Source organism: Drosophila albomicans, chromosome 3, assembly GCF_009650485.2.
Source record: "Drosophila albomicans strain 15112-1751.03 chromosome 3, ASM965048v2, whole genome shotgun sequence".
NCBI classification, from domain to species: Eukaryota; Metazoa; Arthropoda; class Insecta; order Diptera; family Drosophilidae; genus Drosophila; species Drosophila albomicans.
The window spans coordinates 52,213,191-52,237,904 of NC_047629.2; the positions used below are offsets into that span (position 1 = coordinate 52,213,191).

The following is a 24,714-nucleotide window of genomic DNA, read 5'->3' on the forward strand; positions in this document are numbered from 1 at the left end:
AACAACAGCGAAGACAAGGCGCAGAAAAATACCGTAAGTGGCCATAAGCAAAATCTCTGCTACAGATATCTGAGAAAAGATGAAACAACTACCTGGAAATATCAACTACCTGCATACGCGAACCGACAACAGTTAACAGTTTTTTTTTTCTTCTTCTTTGATACTATATTTTGTTGTTGTTGTCTGTTTGCCTTTTTGGCAAATGAAAGAGAAATTGTGCGCCCGGCCGACAAAAATCTTATATGCTAATTGGTGCGCAAGCCAAAGATGATGATTTGATGGGCTGCCTCTTCAGATCTTCACTCAACACTGTTGAGGGAGTCAGTCGGTAAAAGCATATAAACATTTAATTAGCATAATAAAACACTTGGAAATTTAATTGAAAATATTAATGAACTCCGACTCTGATATTGATCTCAGAATTACCAAAAAAACAAAAGTGTGTTTGCAATTCGACCAAAAAGCAAGTTCCACTTGTTGTTTGTAACATCATTATTTATAGAAATTTATTAATCTGCTAAGCTTCACTTAATTTCAGTCCATATTTCTTATGCGTCTTCAAGAGCACTTCCCATTTCACTTTCTTTTCTGTTAAGCAGAGATATTACTCGAATTTAGTTAATCTGCTTCACCTACTTCGCACTCCAGTTTATTTGTAGCCAAGTTCGCAAAGTCAACTTTATTTATAGAAATTGATTAAATATGCTGCCTATGGAGAATAACAACAATGCTTAACCAAACTGTCACTTTCTATTGGTTTTTTCTAGGGTCGTCTTTTTGTTTAGGATTCGCAGTTTATGGTCCGCAAATGTTGCGCAACCAAAAACAGAAAAAAAAACTATTGGCAGCTGCATTAATCAAAGCATAGAGATTATGTATTTCGATTCAGAATGCGGCCTAAAGTGAAATGGAATTTGACACCTATTAAAATGATTTTGGTTTCGGTTTCTGTTTCGGTGTTGAGCTTTTGCTTTCATCTTGGAAATATTGTTAATTAAATATCAGATATTAAACGGTGTTTACACACATTTTGTATGCGGCCAGCTTTAATTAGATTTTAATGCCGTTTATGCCCAAAATGGATAAATATTGGTTGAGGGATCTCTGAGCCCTCGTTGAGCAGAGGGCTGTCATTAGAGCACGGCACTCGGGTAAGGGTCGGGGGTTACTTAATGACCCTAAGCCAAAAGAAAAAAACTTTTAGCTGAACAACTGTGAAAGAGAAATGAAAAGAGATGCGGAGAAAGCATCGTCAACTCTCAAATCAAACCAACTGCAACAATTCGCTAACTTGAACAACACAGCAAGCAGAACAGGTGAAATATTTACTAAACGTAGTCTTCTCTGATTATCTCTATCTCTCTCTCTCTCTCTGTCTCTCTCTGTCTGCAGCATATATGCAAATGCGTTACGGGTGATTATTGTCGATTGTTTTGTGCTTGTATGTACATTTTGTTGTTGAGTGCCTAAATTAAGCTGATGCTGACAGACTTCAATTGACTGGAGAAGCTATCAATTCGAAATTGTTCATGGTATGCAGGTTTAATGAGGTTTACATTTGAAAACCTTAATGGAAATTTTCTACAATTGTTGCAATGTTTTACCAAATGTACTTGCCTATGCTTACAACGGTTACTAACCCTAATGTTAAATAGCCAACAATCAATTTGAAAGTGGGGGAGAAACATGAATGGCGTCATCCGTTCGTAGTTTGTTTTAAAATTTTTTAAATATTGATTTTTGTAACGAAATATAGTTGTTGGAAGTTATTTATTTTTCAATTATTCATTATTCATTTGATTAAGCTCAAAACTTTCCTTTAAAATCTATAATATAGAATATCTCCCTTGACACATTCAAATTTCCGTTACAAAATGCAATTGAAAGCAAGAAAACAGTATTTTTATACCAAACAGTATATATTGCACCGTTTACGTTGCTGAGCTGTACTGCATTAGCTAGGACACAAACCAGCAATGCTGACATTATGTTTGCCAACTCGTTGTGAATTGGTCATTTTTCGGTGCTGCCAACTGAATGTAATTCCGTCAGCTGTTCGCCTTTCGCGCCAAATTGCGCAGCAAGGTTTATGTTTGTGTGCGTGTTCAACTGCAGAATTGTTTTATTTTCAACCGAATTATTGTTGACCCGAAAAAAACATGAGCGAAGCAGTTGCAGAAAGTGCAACGGCAGCGGAAAGTGGCGAGCAAGAAAATGACTCGATGGAGAAACTGCAAATCGACGATGAAGACGAAAAAAACGTGTCGGTCGAAGATATTTTGGGTGGCAATACGTTGATTATGTCGGACAGCGAAGATGAGACGCCTGCGACTCTAGCAAACAAAAATCAGGGAGAGGATGACGAAGAGATGGAGAAGGAGGAGGAAATGCAGGAGCATATAAAATCGAAGTCCAAGAAGAAAAAGATATCTGCTATTATTGATTCCGACAGCGAAGAGGAGCAGGCTACAAAGGATGGACAAGATCAGGAAACTACTCGAGAGTCCAAGAAGAAAATATCTGCGATTATTGATTCCGACAACGAAGAGCAGAAGGAGCAGGCAACAAAGTCTGGACAAGATCAGGAAACTACTCGAGTGTCCAAGAAGAAAATATCTGCTAGTATTGATTCCGATAGCGAAGAGGAGCAGGCTACAAAGTCTGAAGAAGATCAGGAAAGTACTCGAGTGTCCAAAACAAAATTATCGGCAATTATTGATTCTGATAGCGAGGAGCAGCGGGTTACAAAGTCTGAACAAGATCAGGAAACTACTCGAGTGTCCAAGAAGAAAATATCTGCACTTATTGATTCCGACAGCGAAGAGGAGCTACAAGCTACAAAGTCTGTACAAGATGAGGAGAGCACCAGTGTGTCCAAGAAAAAGATATCTGCCGTTATTGACTCTGATAGCGAAGAGGAGCAGGTTTCAAAGTCTGAAGAAGATCAGGAAAGAACTCGAGTGTCCAAAACAAAATTATCGGCAATTATTGATTCCGAAAAAGAAGAGGAGCAGGCTACAAAGAGTGAACAAGATCAGGAAACTACTCGAGTGTCCAAGAAGAAAATATCTGCACTTATTGATTCCGACAGCGAAGAGGAGCTACAAGCTACAAAGTCTGTACAAGATGAGGAGAGCACCAGTGTGTCCAAGAAAAAGATATCTGCCGTTATTGACTCTGATAGCGAAGAGGAGCAATCAGAAAAGTCAAAAGAAAAGGAGAAAGATCCTAAGCCCAAATCGAAGAAGAAGATTTCAGCGATTGTCGACACAGACAGTGAGGAAGAGCCGCAAGTTGCTTCAGAGGAAGATAAGCATAGCAGTACATCAACTAAAAAGCAAAAGTCCATAAAGAAACAGCGAATGGACAGTGATGAAGAGCAAGATTCTTCCTCCAGCGATGACGCAGAGAAGCCAAGCAAACTGAAGGGTTTAGTGGACTCTGAATCCGAAGAGGAGACAGGGGAGCCAATGGAGCAGCAAGCGGAAAATGAAGCACCCAAAGCCAAGTCTAAATCCAAGCCCATGCGAGTGAGTAAAATAATAGAGGTGACACCATAAATTCCACATCAATTTTATAATTTTTTCAGGCATCTGCGAAGAAAGCGCTGGACGAGATGCAGGCCATTCAAAGCGAGCAGCAGCGACTGCATCGCGAAGCTCACATTAGTGTGCCTTACCATCAACCCAAGCCACGCACGCTGAAGGAGTTTCTCAGCCGGCGCACCATCAACAAACCGCTGGCTGTGGCCATGGCAGGTGGAAGTCCGATGCCCTCCAAGCAGAAGGAGCCACGCAGATCGCTGGCGCTGCGCATGAACAGCGAAGAGCTGCAAGCTTATGCGTAAGTAAAGAAGCTAGGTAACTAAATAGACGAAACTAATGGCAAATTTGTTAACAGCAAGCTGATGGAGGAGCGCGCCAAGGAGGCAACAGAGTTCTTCAAATCAGAGTCAGAGCCTGAAGACGATGAGAAAGATGAAAGTGAACCCAAGGCACTGCAAGATAAGCCAGTTGAGGAGGAGCAAACAACAGTGCTGGAATCTAAAGTAGAAGCGTCTTCAGCTATTCCAGAGTCTGAGATTGAAGGCATCTCCGTTGATGTTGAGGCAGAAAATGCGATGGAATCAGAGCCCATTGCAGAGACCATTTCACCCACCAAAGTGCAGCTCGTTACTGAGGTGGTGGAACTGCCCAAACTGGATCTGAGCACCTTGAACATAACGCCGCCCTCAAAACCTTCAACGCCTCGCATAAGCGAAGCGATTCGAAGGTTGCGCGACGAGAAGAGCAGCGATGTAAGTCCGTCGCTGAAGGGAGATCCTAATATGGTCATCGATCTGGAAACAGGCGACATGTTTGCCAAGAAACCCACCGGAGTGGATGACTTGTTGTTGCGCCTGATGAAGACGCGTGAAGCCAAGAAACACAAGACTACAGAGACTGTCAAGTACGTTTTTTATATCACAAGATATTCCCTTTAATTAAACTTATTTCCTTGCAGCATTTTGTCCACAACGCACGGCAAATTGGAGCTGTCGAAGGTGAGCATACATCTGCACGAAGAGGAGCCGGTGAACAAGGAGCAAAAGCCTGGCGCAGCGTATCAGAAAATGCAGGAGCATCTGAAGTCCTTAATCAACAAGAAGCGAATGGAAGATATGCGCAAGAAGCAGGCCGAAGAAATGCAACAAGCAGAGGAAGACGATGAAATGGAAGTGGATGAAGATGAAGAATATGAGCCAGATGAGAAGCCTGCAAAAAGCCAAGTGGTTATCAATGATGATGAGGAAATAATCGAAGAAGATGGAGATGTAAACGTAGAAGAGGATGAGGCAGCTGATGATGCAGAGCAGGAAGCAGACGCCGAGCCAGAAACAGAAGCAAATGAAGAGGAGCCATCGAGCAGTAGCGAAGAAGAAGAAAGTGAGACTGAAGAAACCCAGACCCAGGGCAAACGAAAGAATCGAATTATACGCGCATTCCAGGACGACAATTCCGATGATGATTTACTGCAGACACCGAAGCTGAATAAGACAGTTCCCCTCACAGCAACTCAACTGCAATTGTCCGCTCAAAAACTGTTCGATACGGAGGTTGAACGCACCGCTAGCGACGAGGAGAACGAGCTGCTTGGCCTGTGCTCGGGCAGATTTACACAGTCTGAAATGTCATCAGCAGCGCCCACAACTTCGTCAGCGCTCATCAGTCAAATTCCCATCACACAAGCAGCCGAAAGCAGTCAAGCACCCGATGAACTAGAGGCTCTCTGCTCTGGCAACTTTGAAACTCAAAAACCTGCTTCGCCTGAACCCACAACTAATAAGATTGTGTCGAGCGAAGAGGAAGCTGCTGAGCAGCAGAAAGAGGAAAAACCACGACAGAAAAAGCTGACGAAGAAAAGGCAAAAGAAGAAGGCGTTGGGTTTCTCAGACGACGAAGAAAGTGAGGAAGAATCCGCTGCAGAAGAGCAGCTGGAAAGCGAAGCAGAAGAAGTTGAAGAAGTGCCTGAATCATTTGTGGACTACGACTCTGAGGAGAATGAAGTTGTAGTGCAAATGACGAAGAAAGATCGCAAACTCCGGGCATCCAACTTTTTGGAAAAGGAAGCCGAGTTGTCGGAATCTGAATGGGGATCAGCCGATGAGGACGAGAAGAACTTGGACAACTATGATATTGAGTTGGGCGACGAAGATGAGTTCGACAAGGAGAAGCTGCGCAGCGAATTAGGACAAATTCATGCGTAAGTTGAGTTAAATATTTGACTTTCCTATGCTAATTTTTGTTTGCTTCTAGTCGCAAAATGCTGGATCAGGATATAAGAGAAGTTCGGAAGATTCAAGACATGCTCTTCGAGGATGAAGAAGGCGCAGTGCGTCAGCGACAGTTCCGGTGGAAGAATGCAGAGAACGGCATGGCCTTCAGCTTGGATGATACACGCAACGCTGAAGGCGAAGCAGATCCCAACGAGGGCAGTGGCGATGAGGAGAATGAGCATCTGTGGCGGAAGATTCGCTATGAGCGAGAGCAACTGCTTCTGGAAAAGGGACTCAAAGGGGTAAATGTAGCAACTATCCTGGTCACCAGCTTGTGCTCACTCTAAACTCTTTTTGCAGGCTGCAACTAACGTCGCTTCACCACTGTCACCAGCTGTTGGTAATACCAATACAGCACGCAAGTTCAACATAATCACAGCCAAGAAAACAACAGTTGAGTTGAAGAAGAGTTCACCATTTTTGATTTCAAAGAGCGTGAATCAAAAGCAGCAAGCGGTGCGTGGTTCATTTCTGGTGCGTGACAAGGAGACGCTGACCAAGTTGGCTGGACTAACGAAAGGCGCTGCTGGCGATGTCGACGGCACAGCAGGAACTGTGTCGGTTAAGTCGACCAAAGCCAAGAACTTTGTTTTCGCAACGCTCACAGAGGAGGAACATGAGGTAATGGAGAATATTTTACAGTTTAATGTGTTTTGCAATTCATTGTATTTTTGACTTTATAGAATCAAAAACGCAAAGCGGCCGATTTGTTGAACAGCAGCAGTGAAACGGGTGTCAATTTCATGAAGAAGCCAAGGTTGGAGCCGCGACGTGAGAAATGTCTGATCGATCAGTTGCTTTAATTTTGCGCAATGTAATTTTATTTAATCTTAACACTAATTAGCTGTAATCAATTGTAAGATAAGTCGTTTTTAATTATACGTTATACATTTGAATTTCTTTTTATAAACAGTAATAAATTTTAAGGTAAATCGAGTTGCATTTTGAATTTAAAAACCAGGCGCCATGTTTCCCTTTTGCAACACTGTTTGAGGCTCATAATGAAGAACAACCCCAACAGCCGTTAACCAACACTGTGTCGCTCTCACTTCAGCAGCAAAACAATAATTTGGAGAAGCATTAACGTTAGTTCTTTTTTCTTTAATGCAAAACTCTTGTAGTTTATTTATTAGTAAGTGAAAAATCAACAAATTCGCGATTAACGCGACGCCAAGAATAACTCACTGCAGGAGCCGACTGAGAGTTAATCTAATCTGGCGAGAATCGAGAATTTTTCGTTTAGCCGGCAGCTAATAGAATCGAATCAGTCTGAAGCTGGTCAGAGACGCCACTGGACGTGTCCATTTAATTAAATAATTAACACACACACACAACATGGTGGCTCAATCGAAACTTAGCCAAGTGTTCAGCTATCAAAACTGGGTGCATGCCGTCTCTGGAGCAGCGGTGAGTTCACTTTTTTAAGGTTTAGAGTTCAAATTCCAAAAGATTAACCTTGCTAATTAAATATTTATGATTTCCATTCACACACAAACATAAACATTCACACACAGGGCGGCTGCATAGCGATGAGCACATTCTACCCCCTGGATACAGTACGATCACGTTTACAATGTAAGCAAAACATAATATTCACAAGCCCATCAAAATTGCTCATAATAACCAATCAAACGATAAGCATGGCGAGTTGATAAACGCAGTTCAAATTCCAAACAGCTGCGTTTTTAATTTGATATAATTTGATAATCCATTCGTTGCACGCGCTTCTCAAGGAGTAGAAGGGTAACATGACGTAGTGGAAAACCAGAAAACATCATCTCCAGACTTAATCCTAATCAAGGCAATGACTTAACTCGTCTGTTTGGCTATCTTAGGTCACAAAAAATATAAGATATATGGCTAGAATATACAGTTAAGATATAGAAACATAATACTAATAATCTAGGCATGTGTGTGGATATAATTTATAAATAGTTTCTGTTTATTTTTGCCAATACTTTCATTTCCGATAAGACTTGTTATTATTGCTCGCAGTTCTAGTTTATAGTTAATAATACAAATAGTAAAACCGGTTACAAAACATGAAAGATATAAAAAATTAAACCAATTAGCTGGAGCACAAATTAGACATAGTTTTGTTGTTTAGTCTATATAAATATAAAATATATATAAAAACTATATAGCAATTTATAAATGGGTATTTGGTATTATCTTAACATATGTCTATGTTATGAATATATACTTGACTTCACGACTGATCAATACGGGTATTTCACAGTCGAGCACACTCGATTATAGTACTTGACTTGTCAATAATAATCTATTTATTTGCTTTACTTTGCAGTGGAGGAGAGCGGCGAAGTGCGCAGCACACGTCAAGTTATAAAGGAGATTGTACTGGGAGAAGGATTCCAATCATTGTATCGCGGACTTGGTCCAGTGCTCCAGAGCTTGTGCATCTCGAATTTTGTTTATTTCTACACATTCCATGCCCTCAAGCTGGTCGCTTCGAATGGCGCCAAAGGACAACAGAGCGCCTTAAAGGATCTGCTGTTAGGCAGCATTGCGGGCATCATCAATGTGTTCACCACCACACCCTTTTGGGTGGTCAACACGCGGCTGCGCATGCGCAATGTCGCAGGCACTTCGGATGAGGTGAACAAGCACTACAAGAATCTGCTGCAGGGCCTCAAGTATGTGGCCAAAACCGAAGGCATTGCCGGTCTTTGGGCAGGCACAATTCCATCGCTGATCCTCGTCTCGAATCCGGCTTTGCAGTTCATGATGTATGAGCTGCTGAAGAGGAATATAATGACATTCACAGGCGGTGAAATTGGCAGCTTGGGCTTCTTTGTCATTGGTGCCATTGCCAAAGCATTTGCCACCGTGTTGACTTATCCACTGCAGCTGGTGCAGACGAAGCAACGTCATCGCACCAACGATTCAACAAATACACCCTCGACTTCACAGCAGGCGGGCAAGAGCAAGACGCCCAGCATGCTGGAGCTGATGGTGAGCATATTACAGCATCAAGGCATCGCTGGACTCTTCCGTGGATTAGAGGCGAAGATCCTGCAGACTGTCTTGACAGCGGCGTTGATGTTTATGGCCTACGAGAAGATTGCGGGTACAGTGAAGCTGCTGCTAAAGCGCGGCGCTTAAGAGACGAGGCTCTAGTCAATAGCGAACTTTTAGTTGTAATGCAAAGATATGACATGGCAAAGAGAATGGGTAGGAAATCGTTTAGATTACAAACATCACACTCCAAAGCTAGCCAATTAAGCGCAACAATGTTGGAATAAGAAAACATAAATTAAACAAAATTTGTAGTAGATCTTTATTTGTTATCAGCGGAAACATCGTTTGTAGTGTCGTCAACAGACTTCTTCTGTTTATCAACTTCAGCTGCCTCCTCAGCAGACTCCGTAGTTGCTGCTTCCTTGGGAGACTTCTGATCAATGGTCTCATCTGCCACCTGGGCAGATTCCTCAGCTGCTGCTTCCTTTGACTTCTCACCAACAGCTCCAGCTGCCTTTCCATCTCCATTACCATTCGTCTTCGGCTGTGTGGGGCACGTCAGCTCTGCCAAATTGTACTTCTTCCTGTCTAGGTAGTTCTCAATGACGCTAAGCAAGCACCATCCACGCAGCACTTCCACAATGATGGATTTCTTGGCATGGTGTAGATCCACTTTGTTGCCCACATTCTTGGAGTTAACCAGATCCGCCAACTCCTTTATAATGTGATCCCGTTTGATTTGTTGATTGTAGCGATGATTGAATATTATGCCATATGTGGTCGGCTCCTTCAGAAAGTGTTTGTCGAACAACAATCCCGCTGCACTAATAATGTCCGGCATGTTGGCGCGGCAAACAGCTTCAATGGGCACCAGGCGCATGATGAAGCGTGACATTGCTTTGCCCGTCTTGGTGATGTCCTCCACTATGTGCTTGCCTAGTCCAACGGGATCGGCCAGTCTGGTTTTTATGAACAAACAGTTTGTGGTGCCCGTGTCCACGTTTTGGAAGCGCACTCTGCGCTCCGAGAATTCCTCTTTGCACTTGGCGACTGCCGCATCCAGATCATCACTATCAGAGTCAAAATCCCCCTCCTTCGATATCTCATCCGCTACAGTTCCGTACAATTGATCCGCATAGACGTTGAGCAAATTGTAGCACTCGCGAACACATGCTTTCTCATTCATGTTGCAGGTGACAAGAAAACCGCGCTGTCCCACCTGCAGCACGTGCTTCTTGGCCTTTTGGTAGTACTTCTTTTTGTTCTGCTTGAATTTATTGTTGACCATCTTGGCTTTTTTGTTGTTTGGTTCCATTAAAAGGGAAAACGTCTGTCGAAGTCAAGTTGTTTATTTTTATTAAACAGCCGGCGTGGTTGGAGAGGAGCAACAGCTATATCGATATCGATAATTTTGCATAACAAAAAATCGATTTCTTATGGCAAACAACAACAATTAGCATACAGATATTTCTTAATAATTAAATTGCTATTACTATAAAGATATTATAAAATAAGTTAAGTTAAGCTAATTCGAGTTTGTGTTCTTTCATAAAAAACTGCTTTTGATATCGGATATTTATTTACTTGAATATCAACGTTTCAGTGTGACCGCAAGCTCAATTTTTAAATAAACGTTTCAGGTCACATTTCGATCAGCTGTTTTCGATTTAAACACACTCAACGCCGGTTTTTGAATTGTTTTGGTTTGTAATGTTTACAGACGACACGACTCTAGTGGAACTAGCAAAATTATTGCCGCAATTTGCAGACATTGAACATGTTCTGCAGCCACCCGAAGTTGAGGCACGTTACATACTTAAGCGAGCTGCAAAACACTTTGAGCAACTGGAAGCGAACGAAGATCGCGAGGAACTTGGATATCTAGTCGAGGCTTTAGTGGACAAGAGCTGGGAACGCATACACAGTGGGCACTTCAGCCAAGTGCCGCTGACAACGCGTCAAATCTATGCACTCGGCTGCTTTTATAAGGTAATAGAAGCGAACCTTTTATAAACAAGGGATTCACATTTGTTGAAATACTCTTAGTAGATTTTCTTGCTGCTCTTGGATAACTCAGGCGTGGAACAACGTGAACGATGCAGCGCCATACTCGATGAAGCACTGTTGCTGGGCTGCACGGATAACCTTTATGGACAGTCCAATGAATTGCAAAGTGCCCTAATGAAGTATTTAGACGATGTTGAGAAAAACAAGAATGATCCCAAGCCATTGCCAATTTTAGAGGAAGTGCAGCGCGTTGTTTGCCGTTGTGATATACCCCAACTGGATGCTCCATGTCTAAGCGAATTTCGTGCGTGTTGCTATGACGCACTGCAGCCAACGCTACTCCTCAACACGTTGAATCATTGGACCGCTTTAAGCAAATGGCGCGATTTGAATTATCTGCTTAAGATGGCAGGCAATCGCACTGTGCCCATCGAGATTGGCTCGAATTATGCCAGCGATGAGTGGTCGCAACAGCTAGTAAAGATACGCGATTTCCTGTACAGGCAATTTGGCGATACCAATCGTACCAAAGACTTGGAAGTCGAGTATCTTGCGCAACACGAGCTCTTTGCCCAAATTCCAGCATTGAAGTCCGATATTTGTGTGCCCGATTACTGCAGCGTTAACACAGAGAGTACGACTCCGGTGGACATCAAAGCATGGCTGGGACCTAAGGACACTGTCTCACCCATGCACACGGATCCCAAACACAATTTGTTATGCCAAGTTTTTGGCTCTAAGCGGATTATTCTAGCATCTCCAGCGGACACAGCGAATCTCTATGCACACGAGAGCGAATTCCTGGGAAACACTTCGCAAATCGATGCAGCTAATCTGGACTTCGAACGTTTTCCACTGCTGAGCAGCGTGCGCTTTTATGAGCTGATTTTGCAGCCCGGCGACTGTTTGTATTTGCCACCCAAGTGGTGGCATTACGTGCGATCCAACACTCCCAGTTTCTCAGTGAGTTTCTGGTTTGAATAGGTCGGTCATGGATGACGTCAGCGATAAGCATTTGAACATGATGTGGACTCTGAGCATGAATCATCTGCATGTATTTCATTTACCAATAAGTTAAACGAGTTGTTTGTTGCGTAGTCAAGAGCAAACCAAATGTAAAACATTTATAAACTACCAGGGACTGTAACGATTATATATTTTATTACAATAATTAAAAAATTAAGAGTTTTATGGTGATTTTGGATAAATACCTATTTAATTGCAGATTTTATAAATCAACTGGCAATTTAATAAAGATTTTACAGATTTTTGTTAGTCGTATAACTCTTTCTTTTGTTGCCATCCCTATAAAATACAACTTGGTGCGTGGAGAGAACATTAACAATGAAAAATATATGTTATCTCTGAGAATTAGTTGCTTTAATGTATGCTTACTTATGTTCACTTTTTTTTACTTATTTGTTGTTCAATTGATAAGTTATAATCGTTTGTAATCTACATAGATTTGCATTGCTGCCTTTTGCCCCCACCGCCAAGTTTCTTTTTCAAGTCTTATAATTTTTAAATAATTTTCCATTCCGCCGATCCTCGTTTAATCATCCTTTGTGCCCACAGCGCCAATTGTGATCTGCTTCTGCAGTTTGCTGTACTCCTCGGTGAGGCGATCGTATTCACGATTAATGCTCTCGGCCTGCGACTTGACGGCTTCCTTGTCCTTCTTCTCGCGATTCAACTCGGAGGTCAGCTCCTGGACGCGTTCGCGCAGCTTGTTGAGCTGTAAAACGGATGACAGCTTGAGCTTGGGAGCAAGTCGTATTTTGTGTCTTATCGTGTGTGTATTTGTGAATTGTTTTTGTTTGGGAATGTGAGTGTGTGTTCGAGTGTGTTAGGATACTCTGGCGGTGAGTCCTTGCACACGCTTCCGCAGGCGAGACAACTGTTTAAAGAGTTTTACGATAGATTTATTTATACTTGAGATTTGTTTTTATCTATGTTTTCTATGGCCCAACACTTGCCATGTGGGTGAGATATGTCAAACATCAATCAGGGATCGATAATAACGATTATATTTGTGTTTTAAAATCATGAAATATGAATTCGCAGTTTGTGCTTTAAGGTTTCTCATCATCAGCATTGATTACTCAATTAACAATATATTGAAAAGCATAAATATTCATCAATTTAGTATTTTACGCTTTTCATATTAAGTGAGAAAATCAAAATATAAACATTACCAAGTAAATACTACGATAATGTTTAATTTGAAGTAAACTTAACATTTTATGACTCATCAAGAATGAATGTTCTTCTAATAACCATTAGGCACAAATTAAATACAATTTCATTAAGAAAAAACATTGATAACGCAAATATAATCATTACCAAGGTAATGATAACGATCCCCGAACTGATAATATCATAACAATTTGCCTTTTTGTACAGCTTGGTAGTAGCTAACGATCGATCTCTAAGTGTTAGGCTTGCTTGGTTTGTTTGTAAAGCTCTTTAAACATGCCTGCGCTGGAGGAGGAGGAGGACGTAGTGCAACCACAACTCGCTACGCAAAATATAAGAATTTGAAATAACTCTCTCTCCACTTACCTCATTGAGTGTGTTGTCTTCGGTTGCCTCCTTGGCCTTGTCGGTCTTCTTGTCGTCCATCAGGGAACGTGCTGCGGCCGTGGCGCTCTGGGCCTGCTTCATGGAGGCCTCGCTCTGGGCCAAGAGATTCGCCTGGGCGGAGATCAAGGCCACCAATCGGCGGATCACCAAAACGAGGAAGATGGAGAAGCCGGAAATGTAAAAGTTTCGCTGAGCGCGGAACAAACGCATGCTGTGCTGCATCTCCACGTTCAAATGGACTTCGCCTGTGCCCTCGTGGTTGGAATACTTGCGCATCTCACGAATGGCCTCCAATAGGAAGAGGACGAGCACAAACATGACGACAAAGAAATATATGTGCGCCTGCTGTGCCAACATGGCCAGAAATTTGGATTTGAAGAGTCGGTTCCATTTGTAGGGGCTGGCCACTGGCAACACCAGCAGCAAAACCACTATAATTTCTGCGTACAGAAAGGTGGCGACCAAAGTCCACACAAGACTCATTTTTGCTAAACTTTTTTCTCCACAATAAAAACACACAAAACTTCAAGTTTCTCTTCTGTCGTTTTTTTTTTTCGTTTCGTATTTTTGCGTCTGGTGCGCTGTAAAGAATTTGGAATTATACTAAGAATTTACTATATACACGTCGAGTTTGTTGGGCTGTGCAGCTATTTATAAACTTATGTACCGTGATTTGACTTACTTTAAATAGCAACACCAATTAAAATATACAGCTGCGCTGCTTGCAAATGATGAAATTTTTTATGCGTCGCTCACTACACTCCGGCCGGCCACGTCAACTTAGTCGTTTTGTGACACCGCTATTCGCTACGAGTTGGCAGCACTGTCTAAACGAGCTTGTAAACAAATGCCTTAAAACAGCTGACTGACAACAACCCTGGTTGTTTTGGTTGTCAAGGCAAACGAAATGTGCTTTTTGCGCCATTGATCAAATTCAGTTAGAGTTTCAGTTTTAGTTTGTGTAACAAGCACAGTGTACATATTTATTAACAATGTCGTATCAAAATTGGTTGGACTATTTGCAGTCCGCTGAGAAGAACTCAATGCTCAGTGGCAAGCTGCGTAAAGTGCATTACAAGTTTCCCGATGGTCGCCAAATGGCAGAAGAATACAACATGGACACGGGCATTGTGCAGCGTCGAGCGTGGCGCAAGTCCAAGCAACTCATGGGTGAGCCGGAGTGGGAACTCGAGCTGGGTGAGGAGCCACGGCAAATCAACTGGAATGGCAACAATTCAAGAGGCGGTGGAGGCGATGCAGACAATGTGTCGGGTGGCGAGTTCACAGTGCGTGAGAGCAACTCGGCGCCGTTGCTAACCAAACGGGTGACCAAGAAGAACATCGAGTGGCGCATACGCAATCTGCCGTATCCACTTAATGTTTACAATGTCTCGGCCGAGCCGGATTTACATGCAATTGTGGTGCGCACCAGTAACAAGAAGTACTACAAGGTGATTCCTGTACCTGATCTGGATCGCTGTGGCATGCCACCGATACAGGCGAATATAAGCACACATCACCAGTTCAATACTCTGATCATCACCTATCAGAAGCCGGACATTTTGTGCGAGATGGAAGCCCAGGTTTTGCTGCTGCTCAAGAATGTGGAAACTGAGACTGATATGGATGATCTGTTGAAGGGTTTGCTGGCCAAATAAAACACAATTGCCATACTGCACATAAAGTCTATTAATTTAGTCATCTAGTTTGTTCTTTAATCATAAATATCACATACACTTAACTACTTTTGAAAGCTTTCCGCCATGCCCATATAACTGGCCAGCGATGGCGCTGACGAGCTGGTGAACAGGGTGTAATCGAACGAAGGTAGCTCCAAGGGTGTCAATGAGGGCATATCATTCTCTGTGCTGCGCTCCAGCAGGTTGAGCTCTTGACTCTCTGCCTGCACATCGCTCGTCAGTTTGTTGTCTACTTTAAGTTCAGGTATCGCTGCTTTACGCTCCACTGTTGAAATGAACTTGGCGTCAAAGTCCTGCACGGTCTTGTCGATAGCCTTGGCCACTGATTGTGCCGATCCCACGCCATGTTCTGGTCGCAGTGGCAACATGGGACTTGTTTCTTTGAGCTGCACGAAATCCTTCATCTTTGTTAGGCCATGCTGCGTTTTACGCATTTCAATTTGTCGCAGCTTGCGCTGAAAGTCCAAAGTTAATGTGTCCAGCACCTCCTTCGATTTGGGCAGCTGTACATTTTTGTATGCATCCTGTAGATAAAGCAAAGAAGTTTCTAATGCTTTAATTGCCTCTTCGTAGCGATGATGGCGTATGAAACGCTCTGAGCGGCGTTCATGGAAATGAGCCTGTAAATAACCACACACAGTTCACATTTTGAATTAAAAACAAAACGCATTTATTCATTTTTTCACTTTACCAAATTCAGCGGTGCACAGTCCATGTTTTCTCTTCTTGTTCTGTTTATGTTTACCTGCGCAGTACGTCAGGTGAATGGCAACCCTGGCCCTCAGCTGATAATCGTTTAATGCAGTTACCCAGCTATCGATAATTGTTATCGATGCAGCATTTTCAAAAGCAAAAATACTTTTATTTACGTGTACATTTCTTTTAATAAATATTAACAATACCCCAAAAAAGTTGTTTTTTATAGCGGCTTAGCAGTAGCTTCTTTGCTCTCAGTCAGTGCTCGTGATGCATGCACAAAAACGGGGACGTTGATACCCTGTAAAATGTAACGTATAATCAATGAAAAAAGTCCAATCACAGCTAATTAGAAACATACCTGCATCTTGGCTGATCTCACAAATGCCTTATTAGAAGTTACTGTAAATATTTTACGTTCCATACCAAAGCTGAATATTTTCAAACTTCTTTCATTTACTTTCGCAGTGAATCTGATGTTGGAGAACTCAACAGGTATCGTGTCAACATTCGGAAAGATTGAAACGCGTTTCATGAACTCAGCAGCCAATTCTCGTTCATGGGGACCGCCCAAGACTTTTAGAATATTTTGAAAAGCGTCGTAAGCTAGTTGACAGCAGACCAGACGCTTGCCTTCGAATATTTTATCAAGTATTGGCTTAACCGGAAGCTCGCGTTCTTTTTCCGCTTGTTCAGTCAAAAGTGGCTCCTTGAAGATCCAATTGCAGCGACCATTTGAGAGAGCGCTACAATAAGCTAGCATCGTGGTGACATCCAAATTCAGTTCATTTGACATGGTAGCATATTGATCGACATCCTGATCGGGTTCTTCTAGCGAAGCCGTTTGCACGCCCATTTCCTTGAGTTCGTCGTGCAGAGAGCTTTCGATTTTATTAGAGAAGTAAAAGACAATCTGAGGAAGACAAAAAACTTAATGAAGATTTTAAAATGTATTATTGATTTATGTTACCTTCGGGCGCTGAAACATGCAGAAGTGTAGTTCACTGGCCTCTAAATAGTCGGCAGCCTGATCGAGTACGCTGCGTGCCCCAAAACTAACACAGCCCTTGGCAGCATCTTCAATTGACTTGGAGTTGCGTGCGATTACCTTGATCCATTTTAAGCCATTGTTGGCCACAATGTCAACACGCAGAGGATTGTCACGCGATTCGAGAGGAAAAACTGAATTGATATCGACAACACCCTGTTGCAATCGCAAGGTTTTGATGAGAAACTCATAGTTCACAAAGTTACTGCTGGTTATGTGATTCTCCTTCAATGTTTTTGTACGTATAACCTGCATATGAAACGAATACTTAAAGCCACTCTTTTGTTTTATGGTGAAATCAACAAACCTTCTCCAAGAACTTAAGTTCCTGTTGGATTTTTCGTTGCACTTTTGAAACACCAGCTATGTCCTCGAACTCGACCAACGCATTTTTTAATTCGTTGCCCAGCCGAATTTTATCGTTAGCATCGTCATAAAGTCGATTCTCCTCCATCTCCATTGCCACCTGCTGAACTCTTTTCTTGTGAAGCACTTAAACTTTTTATTTACATATGTATTAGAGATGCGAGCACAGTGAGTCACTATCGATAATGTCGATTTGTTTTTATTTTGACCCTATCGATGTTTTTAGTTTCATTCTCGAAAGTTCCAATAATGATGTGGGACATCACTATCACATTTTCAAAAAAAGTTGTTTCGCGTCGAAAACAATTTTAAAATTTTAAAATAGATTTTGATAGGTTTTGAAAAGGAAAGTCCCGTGAAGGAAGCATGTTGTATTTCAATTTAATTACAAGTTTTAAGACTTTACACTTGATTACATTAAACATTTTTCTATTTTGGTTTGAAACTACAAGTTATTTTTCTTTTTTTTTCTACAAAGATTTTTATATGTTTAGATTTGAAAATAATTGATAAAATTGGCCACACTGCTTGCATACGGACGTTAATTTAGGGTTACCATATTTCGATATAGTTACCACAGTGACTCTGTTGTCACCTTTGCTCCACGGCATCCCTCGTTTTTTCCGTCTACTTTTTCTTCACCGGTCAAGCGAAGCGGTCGCATTGTTTGTGATGCCGTTGATTTAAAGTGAAAAAGTTTAATCCAAGCGCATCATTCTTAAAATGTGTCAATTCATTGAATAAACTAGTAAAAGGTAATTATATTGGCCATATACTAGCTGAATTCAACAGTATTTTAGTTATTTACTTTGCACGAAGTATCTCCAGAAAAGCAGAAATGTCTGCTGTTTGGTCGCATTTGAAGCGTGCTAAATTAACAATTAAATGCTGCTTACTAAGCATCGTTAGGCGACACGACTTACCATTACTGTGGCCTTGGTTTTCCAAAGTAGTACAGATCTATCCAAAATACTTTATTTTTATGTGTGTAATATCTCGATCGTTTCTAACCTCAACTTGCATTTTTTTCAACAGTGCAATTGTATGTGTTGGCTTTAAAGTAGCGGGCAGCCTCAACATGTACTTGTATAATTTGACGCTACAAAAGGGCACCGGCGTCACGCACGCGGTGCACGGCAACTTTTCGGGTGGCAAGCAGCAAGAAGTGCTGCTGTCACGTGGCAAGTCGTTGGAGTTGCTTCGCCCTGATCCCAATACCGGCAAAGTTCACACGTTGATGTCAACAGAAATCTTTGGCTGCATTCGTGCTCTGATGGCCTTTCGTCTGACGGGCGGCACAAAAGGTTAGTACTTTTATTATTCTTATAGATAAGATTAGATTTGATTTTACGCACTAAACCTAATTGAGGCAACTCTTTTGCTGGCTGTACTCAGTTTGACCTATTTGAATGCGTCTGTGTGCGATAATAATCTTAACTTGGCGTCGCATTTGCCATGACCCACAACCACATGGTATGGCGAACTGAAACTTCGAGTTACAATCGATTCTAACCTCAAAATTAATTCTTGCAACCAGAGATTATTATAAGTAATCATTCTATGGTATATTAATAATGTAATAAATTAAAGTTAAAGTTGAAATTATAACAATGATATTACGTTAGAATTATTCTCGTCAGTTATTTTTTTAAAAACCAGTCAAAGATCTCTGCTTATAGCCATAACCTAAAATAAGATCTCTACCTATAACCTATAATTAATTTCCTTTATAATTCTCATTTTCCGTAGATTACATTGTTGTTGGTTCAGACTCTGGTCGCATTGTGATTCTCGAGTACATTCCCAGCAAGAATGCGCTGGAAAAAGTGCATCAGGAGACCTTTGGCAAGTCCGGCTGTCGTCGCATTGTTCCTGGCCAATACTTTGCCATCGATCCCAAAGGTCGTGCCGTGATGATTGGTGCTGTGGAAAAGCAGAAGTTGGCCTATATCATGAACCGCGATACACAGGCACGTTTGACCATCTCGTCGCCATTGGAAGCGCACAAGTCGAACACACTGACTTATCACATGGTTGGTGTCGATGTTGGCTTTGATAATCCAATGTTTGCTTGTTTGGAAATCGACTACGAGGAGGCAGATTTAGATCCATCAGGTAAGACAAGATCACTTAACTATTCTACATGCTTTTGCGTGATAATTCTCAGTGACTGTGGTGTATACAGCAGGATACTGCTTCTAGAGAGCGCTAGATAAATGCGACCACTGAACCATTGGTGTTGCTGTAATTTCCTAGCAACACTTCACTGATTTGTGGCCCACATTCCATTTCAAAATACCAAATGTTATTTAATGACTTATAAATTTGTTTATTAATCAAGTTGAATTTGTTGATTTGTTGCAGGTGAAGCAGCTCAGCGCACTCAACAAACACTGACATTTTACGAGTTGGATCTCGGCTTGAATCATGTGGTTCGCAAGTACTCGGAACCACTCGAAGAGCATGCAAATTTCTTGGTTTCTGTACCCGGTGGCAATGACGGACCTTCGGGTGTGCTCATTTGCTCTGAGAATTATCTGACCTATAAGAATCTGGGTGATCAGCATGATATTCGTTGTCCCATTCCGCGTCGTCGCAACGATCTCGATGATCCGGAGCGTGGCATGATCTTTATATGCTCGGCAACACATCGCACCAAGAGCATGTACTTCTTTCTGCTGCAAACGGAGCAGGGCGATATCTTTAAGATCACCCTGGAGACCGACGACGATGTGGTGTCGGAGATCAAACTCAAGTACTTCGACACTGTGCCACCAGCAACGGCAATGTGTGTGCTGAAGACTGGTTTTCTGTTTGTCGCCAGCGAATTTGGCAACCAGTAAGTTTACAAGCTCCGTTGCCTACTTAAACCTTTACTAATATAGACTTTTTCTCAACAGTTATCTGTACCAAATTGCACATCTGGGCGATGACGATGATGAGCCCGAATTCAGCTCTGCGATGCCATTGGAGGAGGGCGAGACTTTCTTCTTTGCTCCACGTGCATTGAAGAACCTCGTGTTAGTCGATGAGTTGCCCTCGTTTGCACCCATCATTACCTCCCAGGTGGCTGATCTGGCCAATGAGGACACGCCACAGTTATATGTGCTCTGTGGTCGTGGTCCACGCTCTACACTTCGTGTATTGCGCCATGGCCTCGAGGTATCTGAGATGGCTGTCTCTGAGCTGCCCGGTAATCCAAATGCCGTATGGACTGTTAAGAAACGTGTTGATGGTGAGTTCAAGAAGTGCTTTTTATTTGCTCACACTTACCTGCTAAGTTATAGAATAAGTTTTGCTAGCAATGAAATATTTCTAATAATTCAACTGGTGCATTGATGATACAGAACACGATACCCCAAGCTAAACAATGAATGATATTTGCTATATTAATCCATATATAGTAGTATTGTTGATATTATAACTCGTGAGATTCGTGGTGAATCTGCCAAAATGAAAATATAGTTTAATGTATCAACAATCCTAGTTCGTATGCCTAAATGTAAACACGATCCAAAAGCCACAAGTTATCAACCACCAGTTCTCTCTTATTTCAGGCGCTTAAACACAGACGTATTATCAACTGTTTGTTGTGTGTGACTTTCGAACAGCAGATATAAAAACGGAGTCATCCAATTGACTCACGTATATATAATACTTATATCATTTATATTTGTCTTTTGTGAAGCGATAGGTAAGGCAACATTATTGCAGCTTTTAAGCCAACAGATACTACAACAAAATGTGTACTACAAAATACTACTACTCTTTACATTTAAGTTCTCTTCAGACATTGAACATGATGCGATTATTTATCAACCGTGTTTCAGCTGAATTTTCCATTGATTACAATTTGATAAACTGATTATTCAATGTCGCCTCCAAATGCCCTATGAATTAAGTTGATTCTTTACTCTTTACTCATGTAAAACTCTTTTGTGTTGTGTTGCTACTTTTAGACGAGTTTGATGCCTATATCATTGTCTCCTTCGTGAATGCCACTCTGGTTCTGAGCATTGGTGAGACCGTTGAGGAAGTAACGGATAGTGGTTTCCTTGGCACAACGCCAACATTGTGTTGCGCTGCCTTGGGTGACGATGCTTTGGTTCAAGTCTATCCCGATGGCATTCGTCACATCCGTTCCGATAAACGTGTGAATGAATGGAAGGCGCCGGGCAAGAAATCCATTACCAAATGCGCCGTCAATCAACGTCAGGTTGTCATCACGCTCTCTGGTCGGGAATTGGTTTACTTTGAAATGGATCCGGTAAGCATAACAAAAATTAGAGAGCACAATTCTCAACTTTCTATTGCTCTGATGACAAAAACACGAAAAGAACAATCATGTTGAGACACTCTGTGTCCTGCAGTGCTGAGCTTTAATCTTGTTTTACCATCATGCAATGCCTGTCTGGTCAATTATTAACGTAATGTTCTACTTTGCAGACTGGCGAATTGAACGAGTACACAGAACGCTCTGAAATGCCTGCCGAGATCATGTGCATGGCTTTGGGAACAGTGCCTGATGGCGAGCAGCGTTCCTGGTTCTTGGCTGTCGGCCTCGCTGATAACACTGTGCGCATACTCTCGTTGGATCCCAACAACTGCCTCTCGCCCTGCTCTATGCAGGCGTTGCCCTCGCCAGCCGAGTCTTTGTGCTTGGTTGAAATGGGTCACACAGAGAGCACTACAGCAGGTGGTGGAGCAGATGATGATTTGCCACCTCAGCGCAGTGGCGGCAGCAATAAAGGCACAATCTATCTGAACATTGGATTGAGTAATGGTGTCTTGCTGCGTACTGTTTTGGATCCCGTATCTGGAGATCTGGCGGACACACGTACACGTTACTTGGGCTCACGTCCGGTGAAACTGTTCCGCATCAAGATGCAGGGAGCGGAGGCAGTGCTGGCCATGTCCAGCCGCACTTGGCTGTCGTACTATCATCAGAATCGTTTCCATTTGACGCCGTTGTCCTACGAGACACTGGAGTACGCTTCAGGCTTTTCCAGCGAGCAGTGTAGTGAAGGTATTGTGGCCATTTCCACGAATACGCTGCGTATCTTGGCACTCGAGAAACTTGGCGCTGTCTTCAATCAGGTGGCATTCCCGCTGCAGTATACGCCGCGTGCTTTTGTCATACATCCGGATACGGGACGCATGTTAATTGCCGAGACGGATCACAATGCTTACACTGAGGATACGAAGAATGCACGCAAAGAACAAATGGCAGACGAGATGCGCAGTGCTGCTGGCGATGAGGAACGAGAGCTGGCCAGAGAAATGGCGAATGCCTTTATCAACGAAGTGCTGCCAGAGGATGTCTTCTCTGCACCCAAGGCTGGACTGGGTCTGTGGGCCTCACAGATTCGCTGCCTAGATGCCATGCAAGGCCAGACGATGTTCAGCGTGCCACTGACGCAGAACGAGGCAATCATGTCGATGGCATTGCTGAAGTTCTCTATTGCGGCCGATGGACGCTATTACTTGGCGGTGGGAATCGCTAAGGATTTGCAGTTGAATCCACGCATATCACAAGGTGGCTGCATTGATATCTACAAGATTGATCCGACTTGCACAAGTCTGGAGTTTTTGCATCGCACAGAGATTGACGAGATACCTGGCGCACTCTGTGGATTCCAGGGTCGCTTGTTGGCTGGCTGCGGACGCATGCTGCGTATCTATGATCTGGGCAAGAAGAAGATGCTGCGCAAATGCGAGAACAAACACATTCCCTACCAGATTGTCAACATTCAAGCCATGGGTCATCGTGTTTATGTGTCTGATGTACAGGAATCTGTGTTCTTTATACGCTATCGTCGTGCCGAGAATCAGCTTATCATATTTGCCGATGATACGCATCCTCGTTGGGTGACGGCCACCACGCTGCTGGACTACGATACCATCGCCATAGCTGACAAGTTTGGTAACCTGAGCATTCAACGCCTGCCGCATTCGGTGACCGATGATGTGGACGAAGATCCGACCGGTACCAAATCGTTGTGGGATCGTGGCTTGTTGTCTGGAGCATCGCAAAAGTCGGAGAACATTTGCTCGTTCCATGTGGGCGAGATTATCATGTCACTCCAGAAGGCCACGCTCATTCCTGGCGGATCTGAGGCATTGATCTATTCGACATTGAGTGGAACTGTTGGTGCCTTTGTGCCATTCACCAGTCGCGAGGATTATGACTTCTTCCAGCACCTGGAGATGCATATGCGCAATGAGAATCCGCCGTTGTGTGGTCGCGATCATCTCAGCTACCGCAGCTCCTACTATCCGGTGAAGAATGTTCTCGATGGCGATTTGTGCGAACAGTATTTATCCATTGATGCAGTGAAGCAAAAGAGCATTGCCGGCGACATGTTCCGCACGCCAAATCAGATCTGCAAGAAGCTGGAAGACATTCGCACACGCTATGCATTCTAAGCAGGTAAGCAGAAGTTGTTCGCATTATTTGGGTGGGAAATATAGATATTCTGATGATATAGCAATTACCTTGGGACACCTATGAAATGCCTTGATTAGTGTAAATTTTAAATAACTGACAAAATTTAAGAATAATGTTATTCTTAGAATAGTAAAGAATTTCATTAATCTTGTTTTATTTTTGTTAAATTGCAGTTTTGCTTTGGATATGCAGCGGAGGAACAGTAACAAAAATTCTATTCATTTGAAAAGGTAAGTTTCAATGTTGATTTATAAATTCCTTTATTTTTCTATGATGAACTACGTTTTTACCTTGGGACACCTATGAAATGCCTTGATTAGTGTAAAGTTTTTGTTGCTGATAATTCAATTAAATTCAATGATTATTAATAGTATTCCATAAGCCAATCAATAATATATTTGTATCTTTTATTCATTACAGCTACAGTAATAAAACCCAAGTACTGCGGATCTCTCACGTGGATGTCCTTAAAATCAAAAAAGGTAAGAATTATTTTTATAATTAACCAAAAATTCAATTCACAATGATGTTTTTACATATGTTAGACTAATGAAATAATTTGATTGAAAAGTTACAACTGAGTTTATCAATTAAGAATAATGTTTCCTGCGAATGATTGAATTGAAAAAGTCTTAATACTTGTTTTGTTTTAATTTTTGTTGCAGCTGTACTTTGGATGCGAGCTTTTGGATTTCTAAATATATTTTACATACTAGGTAAATATGAACACCAATTATTTAAATGTGTGTATTTGCTAATAAGTATCTTTCTCTCTCTTGCAGTTTAAATATGTAATCGGTAATCTTTAGCCGTAGATTGCACATTGATACACAACATATACAACCACTAAAATGACTGCCTATTTATATTAGATTTAATGGTTGCACAAATACCGAACATTTGTGCGGCATCTCTTATTTAATATAGAGTGTTGTGTGTTCCCCCTTATCACACTCGCCCCCTCACAATGTAGTCTAAGCAACAATTTTAAATACACAATAAATGGAGATGAACAAATAAGCTAAGTGCATTTTAAATGACTTGTGCTTGTTACACATGCAACACTGAATGT

At 42.1% G+C, this 24,714-nt stretch overlaps 9 protein-coding genes and 3 non-coding genes across 14 annotated transcripts; 8 read left to right on the forward strand and 4 right to left on the reverse strand.

Annotated features, from left to right (window-relative positions):
* Window positions 1-2,083: 2,083 nt before the first annotated feature.
* LOC117570030 (claspin) lies at window positions 2,084-6,705 on the forward strand. Its single transcript, XM_034251452.2, has 7 exons — window positions 2,084-3,530; window positions 3,590-3,843; window positions 3,901-4,449; window positions 4,504-5,742; window positions 5,796-6,057; window positions 6,116-6,436; window positions 6,499-6,705. Exons 1-7 carry the CDS (start codon window positions 2,160-2,162, stop codon window positions 6,616-6,618), a joined length of 4,116 nt encoding a protein of 1,371 aa, XP_034107343.1. The 5' UTR covers window positions 2,084-2,159; the 3' UTR covers window positions 6,619-6,705.
* A 149-nt stretch (window positions 6,706-6,854) lies between these two features.
* Window positions 6,855-8,938, forward strand: LOC117570032 (peroxisomal membrane protein PMP34). The gene is made up of 3 exons (XM_034251455.2): window positions 6,855-7,222; window positions 7,330-7,390; window positions 8,121-8,938. The coding sequence occupies exons 1-3, from the start codon at window positions 7,151-7,153 to the stop codon at window positions 8,936-8,938; spliced, it is 951 nt and encodes a 316-aa protein (XP_034107346.1). The 5' UTR covers window positions 6,855-7,150.
* A 154-nt stretch (window positions 8,939-9,092) lies between these two features.
* On the reverse strand, window positions 9,093-10,184 carry LOC117570031 (THUMP domain-containing protein 1 homolog). Its single transcript, XM_034251454.2, has one exon. The coding sequence runs from the start codon at window positions 10,107-10,109 to the stop codon at window positions 9,114-9,116; it is 996 nt and encodes a 331-aa protein (XP_034107345.1). The 5' UTR covers window positions 10,110-10,184; the 3' UTR covers window positions 9,093-9,113.
* Window positions 10,185-10,452: 268 nt separating this feature from the next.
* LOC117570024 (bifunctional peptidase and arginyl-hydroxylase JMJD5) lies at window positions 10,453-11,842 on the forward strand. 2 transcript variants are annotated; one of them, XM_034251444.2, is made up of 2 exons: window positions 10,453-10,783; window positions 10,844-11,842. In XM_034251444.2, the coding sequence occupies exons 1-2, from the start codon at window positions 10,505-10,507 to the stop codon at window positions 11,783-11,785; spliced, it is 1,221 nt and encodes a 406-aa protein (XP_034107335.1). In that variant the 5' UTR covers window positions 10,453-10,504; the 3' UTR covers window positions 11,786-11,842. The 2 variants fall into 2 exon arrangements, with proteins under 2 accessions (XP_034107335.1, XP_034107336.1); XM_034251445.2 differs by having other exon boundaries at window positions 10,698-10,783; window positions 10,841-11,842.
* A 317-nt stretch (window positions 11,843-12,159) lies between these two features.
* On the reverse strand, window positions 12,160-14,208 carry LOC117570027 (B-cell receptor-associated protein 31). Its single transcript, XM_034251449.2, has 3 exons — window positions 14,067-14,208; window positions 13,364-13,965; window positions 12,160-12,536 (listed from the first exon to the last, which is right to left on the reverse strand). The coding sequence occupies exons 2-3, from the start codon at window positions 13,865-13,867 to the stop codon at window positions 12,354-12,356; spliced, it is 687 nt and encodes a 228-aa protein (XP_034107340.1). The 5' UTR covers window positions 13,868-13,965; window positions 14,067-14,208; the 3' UTR covers window positions 12,160-12,353.
* Window positions 14,209-14,270: 62 nt separating this feature from the next.
* LOC117570028 (protein DPCD) lies at window positions 14,271-15,072 on the forward strand. Its single transcript, XM_034251450.2, has one exon. It carries the CDS (start codon window positions 14,377-14,379, stop codon window positions 15,040-15,042), a length of 666 nt encoding a protein of 221 aa, XP_034107341.1. The 5' UTR covers window positions 14,271-14,376; the 3' UTR covers window positions 15,043-15,072.
* Window positions 15,062-15,888, reverse strand: LOC117570029 (uncharacterized). Its single transcript, XM_034251451.2, has 2 exons — window positions 15,776-15,888; window positions 15,062-15,704 (listed from the first exon to the last, which is right to left on the reverse strand). The coding sequence occupies exons 1-2, from the start codon at window positions 15,797-15,799 to the stop codon at window positions 15,126-15,128; spliced, it is 603 nt and encodes a 200-aa protein (XP_034107342.1). The 5' UTR covers window positions 15,800-15,888; the 3' UTR covers window positions 15,062-15,125.
* A 57-nt stretch (window positions 15,889-15,945) lies between these two features.
* On the reverse strand, window positions 15,946-17,384 carry LOC117570026 (UPF0415 protein C7orf25 homolog). The gene is made up of 4 exons (XM_034251446.2): window positions 17,136-17,384; window positions 16,751-17,077; window positions 16,142-16,693; window positions 15,946-16,081 (listed from the first exon to the last, which is right to left on the reverse strand). Exons 1-4 carry the CDS (start codon window positions 17,286-17,288, stop codon window positions 16,004-16,006), a joined length of 1,110 nt encoding a protein of 369 aa, XP_034107337.1. The 5' UTR covers window positions 17,289-17,384; the 3' UTR covers window positions 15,946-16,003.
* A 408-nt stretch (window positions 17,385-17,792) lies between these two features.
* LOC117570023 (splicing factor 3B subunit 3) lies at window positions 17,793-24,662 on the forward strand. Of its 2 annotated transcripts, XM_034251440.2 has the most exons (11): window positions 17,794-17,949; window positions 18,230-18,498; window positions 18,944-19,309; window positions 19,559-20,033; window positions 20,095-20,429; window positions 21,154-21,461; window positions 21,641-23,624; window positions 23,816-23,872; window positions 24,063-24,124; window positions 24,308-24,358; window positions 24,425-24,662. In XM_034251440.2, exons 2-7 carry the CDS (start codon window positions 18,273-18,275, stop codon window positions 23,618-23,620), a joined length of 3,690 nt encoding a protein of 1,229 aa, XP_034107331.1. In that variant the 5' UTR covers window positions 17,794-17,949; window positions 18,230-18,272; the 3' UTR covers window positions 23,621-23,624; window positions 23,816-23,872; window positions 24,063-24,124; window positions 24,308-24,358; window positions 24,425-24,662. The 2 variants fall into 2 exon arrangements, with proteins under 2 accessions (XP_034107334.1, XP_034107331.1); XM_034251443.2 differs by lacking the exons at window positions 21,641-23,624; window positions 23,816-23,872; window positions 24,063-24,124; window positions 24,308-24,358; window positions 24,425-24,662 and adding an exon at window positions 20,752-20,888 and having other exon boundaries at window positions 17,793-17,949; window positions 21,154-21,287.
* Window positions 23,666-23,744, forward strand: LOC117572814 (small nucleolar RNA Me28S-Gm3113). The gene has a single exon (XR_004572551.1). It is a non-coding gene; the product is annotated as a small nucleolar RNA Me28S-Gm3113 (small nucleolar RNA).
* On the forward strand, window positions 23,904-23,987 carry LOC117572813 (small nucleolar RNA Me28S-Gm3113). Its single transcript, XR_004572550.1, has one exon. It is a non-coding gene; the product is annotated as a small nucleolar RNA Me28S-Gm3113 (small nucleolar RNA).
* Window positions 24,159-24,229, forward strand: LOC117572829 (small nucleolar RNA Me28S-Cm788). Its single transcript, XR_004572565.1, has one exon. It is a non-coding gene; the product is annotated as a small nucleolar RNA Me28S-Cm788 (small nucleolar RNA).
* Window positions 24,663-24,714: the final 52 nt, after the last annotated feature.

Excerpts from the sequence above, each read along its gene's own strand:
- LOC117570026 (XM_034251446.2), bottom strand. The coding sequence starts at position 17,288 with ATGGAGATGGAGGAGAATCGACTTTATGACGATGCTAACGATAAAATT. Across the intron at positions 17,078-17,135 it reads AACTTAAGTTCTTGGAGAAG|GTTATACGTACAAAAACATT; the intron begins GTTTGTTGATTT and ends TTTCATATGCAG. Across the intron at positions 16,082-16,141 it reads TGAGATCAGCCAAGATGCAG|GGTATCAACGTCCCCGTTTT; the intron begins GTATGTTTCTAA and ends TACATTTTACAG.
- LOC117570028 (XM_034251450.2), top strand. The coding sequence starts at position 14,377 with ATGTCGTATCAAAATTGGTTGGACTATTTGCAGTCCGCTGAGAAGAAC.
- LOC117570032 (XM_034251455.2), top strand. The coding sequence starts at position 7,151 with ATGGTGGCTCAATCGAAACTTAGCCAAGTGTTCAGCTATCAAAACTGG. Across the intron at positions 7,223-7,329 it reads ATGCCGTCTCTGGAGCAGCG|GGCGGCTGCATAGCGATGAG; the intron begins GTGAGTTCACTT and ends ATTCACACACAG. Across the intron at positions 7,391-8,120 it reads AGTACGATCACGTTTACAAT|TGGAGGAGAGCGGCGAAGTG; the intron begins GTAAGCAAAACA and ends TTTACTTTGCAG.
- LOC117570030 (XM_034251452.2), top strand. The coding sequence starts at position 2,160 with ATGAGCGAAGCAGTTGCAGAAAGTGCAACGGCAGCGGAAAGTGGCGAG. Across the intron at positions 3,531-3,589 it reads CTAAATCCAAGCCCATGCGA|GCATCTGCGAAGAAAGCGCT; the intron begins GTGAGTAAAATA and ends TAATTTTTTCAG. Across the intron at positions 3,844-3,900 it reads GAAGAGCTGCAAGCTTATGC|CAAGCTGATGGAGGAGCGCG; the intron begins GTAAGTAAAGAA and ends ATTTGTTAACAG.
- LOC117570027 (XM_034251449.2), bottom strand. The coding sequence starts at position 13,867 with ATGAGTCTTGTGTGGACTTTGGTCGCCACCTTTCTGTACGCAGAAATT. Across the intron at positions 12,537-13,363 it reads AAGACAACACACTCAATGAG|CTCAACAAGCTGCGCGAACG; the intron begins GTAAGTGGAGAG and ends TCCGTTTTACAG.
- LOC117570023 (XM_034251440.2), top strand. The coding sequence starts at position 18,273 with ATGTACTTGTATAATTTGACGCTACAAAAGGGCACCGGCGTCACGCAC. Across the intron at positions 20,430-21,153 it reads TGTTAAGAAACGTGTTGATG|ACGAGTTTGATGCCTATATC; the intron begins GTGAGTTCAAGA and ends TGCTACTTTTAG. Across the intron at positions 21,462-21,640 it reads TTTACTTTGAAATGGATCCG|ACTGGCGAATTGAACGAGTA; the intron begins GTAAGCATAACA and ends TCTACTTTGCAG.
- LOC117570031 (XM_034251454.2), bottom strand. The coding sequence starts at position 10,109 with ATGGAACCAAACAACAAAAAAGCCAAGATGGTCAACAATAAATTCAAG.
- LOC117570029 (XM_034251451.2), bottom strand. The coding sequence starts at position 15,799 with ATGGACTGTGCACCGCTGAATTTG. Across the intron at positions 15,705-15,775 it reads ACTGTGCACCGCTGAATTTG|GCTCATTTCCATGAACGCCG; the intron begins GTAAAGTGAAAA and ends GGTTATTTACAG.
- LOC117570024 (XM_034251444.2), top strand. The coding sequence starts at position 10,505 with ATGTTTACAGACGACACGACTCTAGTGGAACTAGCAAAATTATTGCCG. Across the intron at positions 10,784-10,843 it reads CACTCGGCTGCTTTTATAAG|ATTTTCTTGCTGCTCTTGGA; the intron begins GTAATAGAAGCG and ends TACTCTTAGTAG.